The sequence below is a fragment of the Salvia hispanica genome, chromosome 3, assembly GCF_023119035.1.
Source record: "Salvia hispanica cultivar TCC Black 2014 chromosome 3, UniMelb_Shisp_WGS_1.0, whole genome shotgun sequence".
Taxonomy (NCBI): domain Eukaryota; kingdom Viridiplantae; phylum Streptophyta; class Magnoliopsida; order Lamiales; family Lamiaceae; genus Salvia; species Salvia hispanica.
In genome coordinates, this window is record NC_062967.1 from 41,734,941 (window position 1) to 41,744,481 (window position 9,541).

The 9,541-nt window shown below is 36.4% G+C and overlaps 1 protein-coding gene and 1 pseudogene across 2 annotated transcripts; both read left to right on the forward strand.

Moving 5' to 3' along the window:
* The first annotated feature begins 305 nt into the window (after window positions 1–305).
* Window positions 306–3,618, forward strand: LOC125212474 (rust resistance kinase Lr10-like). 2 transcript variants are annotated; one of them, XM_048112657.1, is made up of 7 exons: window positions 306–938; window positions 1,027–1,059; window positions 1,153–1,182; window positions 1,270–1,371; window positions 1,443–1,490; window positions 2,158–2,187; window positions 2,342–3,618. In XM_048112657.1, the coding sequence occupies exons 1-7, from the start codon at window positions 791–793 to the stop codon at window positions 3,490–3,492; spliced, it is 1,542 nt and encodes a 513-aa protein (XP_047968614.1). In that variant the 5' UTR covers window positions 306–790; the 3' UTR covers window positions 3,493–3,618. The 2 variants fall into 2 exon arrangements, with proteins under 2 accessions (XP_047968614.1, XP_047968615.1); XM_048112658.1 differs by having other exon boundaries at window positions 799–938; window positions 1,270–1,286.
* A 1,583-nt stretch (window positions 3,619–5,201) lies between these two features.
* Window positions 5,202–7,382, forward strand: LOC125212473 (annotated as a pseudogene).
* The last annotated feature ends 2,159 nt before the right edge of the window (window positions 7,383–9,541 follow it).

Genomic DNA, 9,541 nt, shown 5'->3' on the forward strand with positions numbered 1-9,541 from the left:
AAAATATATATAAAAAAAAAGTATTCTAATAAAGTAATCTCTATCTGTCCACTAACTACAATTAATATTATAATATGGTCATTTCTCAGCAATCAACTACACGCATTGACTCATTGACTTCAACTGAAAAAAGGAAGACTATAAACGTTGACTTAGTCAGCCACAAATGAATAATTCTTCCACCAATTAAAAAGGACAGCCACAATGAAAAATAGTGTATGAAAAAATAGGAAAAAGTAAATTTATTTGCTTACAAATATTGTTTGGCCTAATTGGTGAAACACATTATCCAGTCATGGCCACAACACGTAAATTCATCTTTCTCATCACTTCATCTCTATTGATTCTCTCACTCCATGCTGCTGCTGATGCAAACTGCAGTCCTTCAGCATGCGGGGCTATTCGCAACATCAGCAACCCTTTCCGCCTCAATAGCGACCCCATCCACTGCGGCCATCCCAACTTCGAACTAACCTGCGAAAACAATGTCACCTTCTTCCAATGGGACTCCACCAAGTACTATGTCAAATCCATCAACTACCAAAACTCCACCGTCAGGCTTGTTGATGCTTCCATAAACAACGACGACATCTGCTCTTTCCCTATCACTTCCTCATACTACGATTCTTACCTATGTGGAGAATTGTCAGTTAACTTGATTAGCTGCCCCAATCCGTTGAACAATTCTTCCATCTTTACAGATATTAGTCAAGATTGTGCCTCTAATTTATCACATCCCGGATTTCGTTACATAAATGTTGGGCGCATCAAGGCCTCAGAGGTACCACATATGTGTGGAGTAGATCTAACAGTCGAAATATCAGGGCAGGGATTCATGAATCTGAAGAAAGTTTCACTCTCTGAAATCCACCAATATTTCTTGTATGGCTTTGAAATCCAATACGGTTATAATCGCTACAAAAAATCCACAATATGGGGTAAGAAAACTAATATTTTTTATTCACAATGGTAATTAAGATATGTTATTTCATCATTAACAACACTTTTAATTCTTGACAATGGCAGAGCAACTCTTGAATCGCATATTAGCACCTACTCGTAAGTATTCACCCTTGGATTTCTAACAACATATATAGTATAATTGTGTTTATAACAACATAATTAATGATTATATGTCATATGTATCTGCAGGGTATCTACTAGTTCCTCTGGCCATTCTAGGTGCCCACTTAACATTTTTTTCCTTTCATCAATTTTTATCACATCAATTAATCAAGAAGATATCTAATTTTGTCGAACAAATTTCAGTTTTCATAATAGCAGGGGTAAGCCTTCCTTTGACGATCATCATTGGAACTACTGGTCTATTACTTTTCTCCTTTGCTACAATTTGGGATGATATAGAATACTGTAAGAATTTTTAATTTCATTATTCTATTTAGTGTCTCTTAATTTCTCAAATGTTCCTTTTTAATTTGCAGACTACTACTATCAGGTACGGCCATCTCAAAGTTACGGAGCATTCGATGGTACGTATGCTCTTTATATTTATGTTGTAGGGGGGTGTTCAGTTTGCAATATTGTATCCGAGATTAAATTTGTAGTGTGTTTGGTTCAAGAGATTCAACCCCACAACTCAATCCTAGATAAATAATCATGGAATAATAAGTCATAGCTAACCTCATATGACTAAAATAATCTCAATCCTAGATTGTATCTTGGTATTATGTGATCTTGGAAACAAAACACTACAAAAAACTCGCTATTTAGTGACGGAACTATCCGTCACTAATCAGCGAAATTTCTTCACTTAACACTGTTATTGACAGATAAAGTACTAACAGATCCATCACTAAACGTAGCGGCTGCCATGGTAAGTTTTGTGTTAGTGACGGATTTATCTGTCAATAATTAATGACAGACGCTTTCAAGCCATGTATCATAAAATCTTGATCTGCAGTCACCGTCACTAATTACGTCACTAATAAGCGAATTTTTTGTTATGCGAACACCACCTAGGAGTACTATTTACTTTGAATTCTAATTTGCACAAGTCCATCTACCCTATGCAACAGAAGTAGTTTCATCTATTAATGTAGAATCTATAAAATTCATTTCTCATTTTCGATAGGACTAAATCTATTATCGCTTCTTATACTCTGATTCCATTTTTTTTTTCTTTTTTCATGCATATAGGGAATGAAGTTAAGAACCTCGAACTCCCTGGTACGTTGAATTCCATTTCTATATTATAATTTGCATCAGTTTTCCTTTCATTTCTACTTCATTCATGCAAATTTACTATAAACTGTTTTAGCACAAGTGTTTTTTTGGCCTAATCACAACATGTATTTTGTCTTGTTTATTCATGTTATCTCAGCCATTATCACTGGAGTCATCATCTGGTCACCAAGGGTAATCATTTGTCCTTTGGTATTCTGCTTTTTGATCTACAAGTTCCGGAGGAGGCGCTTGTCCTCTTTCGAGGTAGTAGAGTCATTCCTACAAAGTGACAACAAGCTGGCTCCGATCAGGTATTCGTACTCCGACATAAAGAAGATGACTAAGAATTTTAAAGATAAACTAGGCCAAGGTGGCTTCGGTTCTGTTTACAAGGGAAAGCTTCGAAGTGGCAATCTGGTAGCAGTCAAATTGCTTGGAAAATCCGGAGCAAACGGGCAAGACTTCATTAATGAAATAGGAACTATTGGAAGGATCCATCATGTAAATATAGTCCAACTTGTTGGATATTGCGCTGAAAGATCAAAGCATGCCCTTGTTTTTGATTTCATGCCAAATGGTTCCCTTGACAAGCACATCTTCAATCGAGAAAAAACATCACCAATAAATTGGGAAATGAAGTTTAAGATTGCAGTTGAAGTGGCTCGGGGGATCAAGTATCTGCACCATGGTTGTGATATCCAGATCTTGCATTTTGACATTAAACCTCACAATATACTTCTTGATGATAAGTTCATTCCAAAAATATCAGATTTTGGGTTGGCAAAATTATGCTCAACAAACAAGGAGACAGTGACAATGACGATGGCTAGAGGAACCATAGGGTATGTTGCTCCGGAACTTATCAATAGAAGTATTGGTGCGGTCTCTTACAAGGCTGATGTGTATAGTTTTGGGATGTTATTGATGGAAATTGTGAGCTTAAACAAAGATTTGACACGAAATAATGATGAATCTAGCAAGTATTTTCCAAACTGGATATACGACCACTTGAACCAAGACAAGGACATTCACATTGGAAATGCTGATGAAAAAGATGATGGAAAAATTGGTAGAAAGATGACCATTGTAGCGTTATGGTGCATACAAATGAGTCCAAATAATCGTCCATCAATGAATAAAGTTTTGGAGATGTTAGAAGGTAATGTCGAAAATCTGCAGATTCCGGATTATCCAACGCATATGGCAGGAAATGAGAAAGGAAACTGGGCAACAAATTCAAATGCTTCCATATCATTGTTGCATGATAACAACGATAGCAGCATTATTCAGATTATTAGTAATGTTTGAATTTGGAATGTCATCTACTTTTCCTTTAAAAAAGATCCACTAGTTGTGTATTTGTAATTTGTTCATAATTAGATGTATTGTGGAATGAATTACCATATTACTATCAAATAGAGTAGTTTATTTTAATGGTGTAATTCATGCCGACACATGTCTATACATGCTAATTATCTAATCCAGTCCGTCCACGAATAAGAGTCCTGGTTCATAATTACCATAAATGGTAAAGAGACCCTACATTCCACTAACTCATTTCACTCACATATCATTTAAAACTAATATATACAAGTGGGACCCCTATTCCACTAACTTTCTTCCATCCACTTTTCTTAACATTTCTTAAAACCCGTGCCGAAAAGAAATGAGACTCCTATTCGTGGACGGATTTGTTCATAATTAGATGTATTGTGGAATGAATTACCATATTACTATCAAATAGAGTAGTTTATTTTAATGGTGTAATTCATGCCGACACATGTCTATACATGCTAATTATCTAATCCAGTTTAATTTATAAAATATCGCAATATTAAATATAGGAGATAGTGTTAGGAGATTACTACCTTAATGTAATTTTTTTTGGAAGGAGGGAGTATAAACCTAATTATCTAATCCAGTTTCTTACTTTACCTATAACTTTTTTTTATCTCTTACTCTATCAATTTTTCATTAAAACCCGTGCCGTCTATAAATTACACTGTTTTTTTGGACGAGTGAAGTATAAACATTAATATACCATGTGTGTAGCAATCAACTACGATCATTGACTTAGTCTGTCCAAAATGAATAACTCCACTCAATAATAAGGACAGAGCCACATTAAAATTATCCAGCACCATTGAAAAATTGTACTACAAAAAACTCACTATTTAGTGGCGGATAGTTCCGACACTAATCAGTGAAATTTCTTCACTAAACGCGTTTATTGAAAGATAAAGTATTGATGGATCCGTCACTAAAAAGCTTGTCCCTACAAATTTTTAGTGACGGATTTGTCCATCACTACCCACTCAATGATGGCAAACGTAGCGGTTGCCATGGTAAGTTTTGTGTTATCTGTCAATAAGTAATGACTGAAGCTCAAGCCATTTATCCGTCACAAAATCTTGTTCTGTCAGTCGCCGTCATTAATTCCAATAAGCGTTTTTTTGTTGTGTCGTATATGGCAAACTTGGAAAATGTAGTAACTGGTTTAATTTCCTATATAATTAGAGCTTGTGTTTGTGTTAGTATGAACTTACAAATATTGTTTGGCCTTATTGGTAGGTGAATCACATTATCTAGCCATGATCACAACTCAGAAGCTTATCCTCTTCCTCACCACTTTGACTCTCTCACTCCATTTCTTCCATTCTGCTGGTGCAAACAAGTCCAGTCCTTCTGCCTGTGATGCTCTTTACAATATCAGCAACCCTTTCCGCGTCAACACTGACCCCAACAGAAGTTGTCCTTCTTCGTCCTGTGGTGCTATTCTCAATATCAGCAACCCTTTCCGCCTCAAGAACGACCCCATCCACTGCGGCCATCCCAAATTCAAACTAACCTGCGAAAACAATGTGACCTCCATCTATCTAAATTCTATCAAATACTCTGTCAAAGATATCAACTACCGTTTTATCAATTCGTTAGGAATTTAGGTTCCTAACATCTTCCCTTATCAATTCTTCATACAACTCATTGCTTTACACACCTCCTGATTTGCCATACTATATTCCTTATGTTTACTTTTGAGGATTGGTTGGTTAACTTGATTAGCTGCCCCGTTCCGTTGAATAGTTCTAATTTTGTCACATCAGTCAAAAAAAGATCTAATTTTGTGAAAGAAATACCGTCAGTTTTCATAATTGCAGGGGAAAGCCTTCCTGTTACTATCATCATCGGAATTACTTATCTATTACTACTCTCATTAACTTCAGGGATACAAGAATGTAAGAATCATCAATTTCATTTTTTTCTTAAACCTCTCTTAAGTTCTCAAAGGTTCCTTTGTAATTCGCAGACTACTACTATCAGACTCAGGAAGCAACTGATTACATTACATTCTATGGTATGCTCTCTAAATTTACGTTGTAAATGCTACAGACTTTAGTGATCAGATGACTTTGAATTTCTATATATGTCTGCAGCCTCTTGCGTGAGTTATGTGGTAATTATAGGTACGCACTTAAGTCTCACTGCCATCACAATGGAGAAGATTGATTGATACATCTTCTAATTTTGTGTCACAAAAAATCTTCAGTTTGTTTTACAGCAGCATTAAACCCAATTTTCATAATCATGGGATCTGGAGGTGGAATACTTCTCTTGCTTATTTACATCCACAGCTGTAAGAATCTTTACACTCATTTCTCTTTCTAAGATGAGTAAATTGATCATCTTTTCTTGTACTATTAAATTCATGTTTTTTAATTATGTGTATAGCTGGTATACATGTACGGCCAAACTTTTATTACAAAGTTCCAAATGAAGTAGACGAACTCCAGTTCCCTGGTGCGCTCTGTATTTGTGTTGAATGACCATCAATTAACATTTTATTTCTACTTCATGCAAGTGGCTGTAAAACTGTTTTAGCACAAGTATTTTGGCCTTATTACTAAATGTACATGGTCTTGTTTTTCCATGTTATCTCAGCTATCATCTCTGGCATTATCATCTTGGCACCAAGGATAATCATTTCTCCTTTAATATTCTGGTTTTTGATCAAAAAATTCTGGAGAAGGCGTTTGTCCTCTTTCGAGGGAGTGCAGTCATACCTACAAAGTGACAACAAACTCGCTCCAATTAGGTATTCATATTCGGACATAAAGAAGATGACTAAGAATTTCAAAGATAAACTAAGCCAAGGTGGGTTCGGATCTATTTACAAGGGAAAGCTCCGAAGTGGCCATCTTGTAGCAGTCAAATTGCTAGGAAAATCCGGAGCAAACGGGAAAGACTTCATTAATGAAATAGCAACTATTGGGAGCATCCATCATGTAAATGTTGTCCAGCTTGTTGGATATTGTGCTGAAAGATCCAAGCGTGCCCTCATTTTTTATTTCATGCCAAATGGTTCCCTTGATAAATACATCTTCAATCGAGAAAACGCACTTTCATTGGATTGGGATATAAAATTTAAAATTGCAGTTCAAGTGGCTCGAGGGATTGAGTATTTGTACCATGGTTGTTACATCCAGATATTGCATCATCAAACCTCACAATATACTTCTTGATGATAAGCTCGTCCCAAAAATATCAGATTTTGGGCTAGCAAAATTATGCGCCACAAACAAGGAAGCAGCGACATTGACGACAGCTAGAGGAACCATAGGGTACGTTGCTCCTGAACTTATCAATAGAAGTATTGGTGTAGTGTCTTACAAGGCTGATGTGTATAGTTTTGGGATGTTGTTGATGGAAATGGTGGGATTAAACAAATATTTGAGGCAATACTCCGATGGAGGGAGTAAGTATTTTCCACTCTGGATATACGACCACTTGAACCAAGGCAGGGACATTGACATTGGAAATGCTAATGAAAATGATGATAGAAGCATTGGTCGGAAGATGACTATTGTTGCATTATGGTGTATACAAATGAGTCCAGACAATCGTCCATCAATGAATAAAGTGTTGGAGATGTTAGAAGGTGATGTCGAGTATTTGCAGATTCCTAATTATCCAGCTTATGTTGCTGGAAATGATGAAGGAAGATGGGCTTCAGATTCAAATGCTTCCATATCATTGTTGCATGATGACAATGGTAGCAGCATTATTAATATCATTAGTAATGCTTGAAATATGTATTGTCATCTATTTTTACTTGAAACAAGTTCCGATGGTTGTGTATTTGTGAAACGTTCATAATATAATGTAACGTGAAGTGAATTACCATATTATTAGTTAATTATTTATTTTCAATCTTTGTGCTGTAGGGGTCTCGCTCTGAGAAGTAAGATTCTGTTTATAATATGGGTGTGGCACATATTCATATTCAATGGTACACTCTACTGAGAAACTCATAGTTTAGGATGGTTTTTTGGGTGATTTACACAACTTGTTGAGTGAATTGAGGTGTAAAGTATAGGTTACATTCACTCATTTGCTATTTTATATAGCTAACGAGTTTGTCGAAGTCTTGGAGTGAAAACAGGTGAAAACGAGCTTGGAACGGGGCTTAAGGAGGCAAAACAGAGAAACACCCGATCGCGTGCTGGGACTGTCGAGAAACGCCCGATCGGGCGTTCGGTTTGTGCATTGGAAGTCCAGGATTGCATGGGCTTTGTATTTTTTTTGAAGATTCTGAAAAATTTATGTTTTTTTAAGTATGGTCATATGTGCTACAAGGATCATCACAGTCTTTTCACTTTGTGGTTTCTGATTTATAAATTCCGAAGAAAGCGTTATTCCACATATGATGCAATAGAAAGTTACCTACAAGGTGATAACAAACTCGAAAATGATGACTAATAAGGCATGTTTAGTGCATTGAGTTTTTTTGTCAAATTTTATGTTTTGGTGGGGAGATAATGCACAAACTGGTCATTTATTACTCAGGAATGCCACTTGGTCAAGTTGAGTACAGATTAAGAGAGCAGAAGTATAAATGCAAAAGTGTTTTCCCAAGTGGTCATGGGGTGAATTATAATGTTATTATGAGAAATGAACGTTTTAAACCTTATACTATAATCACACATATTCATTTATAGCACATATTGAATGTAGTAAATATATTAAAAAAAATGTACTTAATTCGCCCTAACTAAGATGATGAGCCGTATTATTTTTTAGATTTTCAACAAAGTTGAATCATTTATTTATTTTTTGATTAAAATATTTAATCGCTCTTACTTTATTCTTTCCCCTCATTCACTCTCTCTTGGATTGAGATCCACAGCAAGGGATGTTGTGCAGATCCACATCTCCCATAGATTTCCACATACTTGTATTATTTTATTTCATTTATAATTGAATGGTTTGGATCTGCACTGGTGCATCTCCTGCTGTTTATTTTGCAATCCCTCTCTCTTATCTCTTCTACTGTAAGCCGCGATCGGAGAAGATGATGAAAGATGGAGGATTGACCAAGATTGAAGAACACTTCGGTGGTTGATTTTCAGAGAGAAATTACACACTTGATTGAAAATTGGGGAAGAAATTAGCTCAAATTACAAAGCCTAACTAACCCCTTTTAAATACTGTTTGAAACTAACGGCTACTAACAACTAATCCTACGGCTAGGATTAAATCTCGACTAACTCAACATCGGACGGTTCCTGAAGCTTGATTCAGCTGGAATGGCTCGACGCTACTCCTTCACTTCCTCTCTGATTGATTTGCTTTGCATCATTGCAGCTAATAAGCAATTAATCTCCACAAATCTCCACCTTCATTGCTTAGATGAATGTGTTCATGTCTGCACATACCAACTAGCTTCAAACTCAAACTCTTCTCTTCCCAATGGCTTTGTTAGCATGTTTGCAGGGTTCTCTGCAGTATCAACCTTAAAAAGCTTGACTCTTCCCTTCTCAACTTTTTCTCTTACAAAGTGTAGCTGCACATCTATGTGCTTACTTCGCTCATTGAAAAACTTGGTGCTTTGCTAAACTCAAAGCTCCATTATTATAACAGCCACAACCAATTGCTTCACCCCAAAATCTGCAGCAATTCCCTTAAGCCAAAAACATTCCTTTACAGCTGATGTTAGGGCAATATACTCAGCCTATGTAGTAGACAGTAGACAGAGCCACCACATTTTGCAAACTTGATTTCCAACTTACAGCCGCACCAAATATGGTGAAGATGTATCCAGATTGGGACTTTCTGGTGTCAATGCTACCTGCAAAATCACTATCACAAACCCCATCAGAGCATCATTTTTAGTGTTTGCATCAGCCTTGAATAAGATCCCTATGTTCCCTGCTCCCGTAAGATATCTGAGAATCCATCTAAGTGCCAACCAGTGCTCTCTACCATGATTACTCATAAACCTGCTGGTGGTGCTGATAGCTTGTGCCACATCTGTCCTGGTTCCAATCATGGCATACATCACACTCCCCACAATATTTGCATA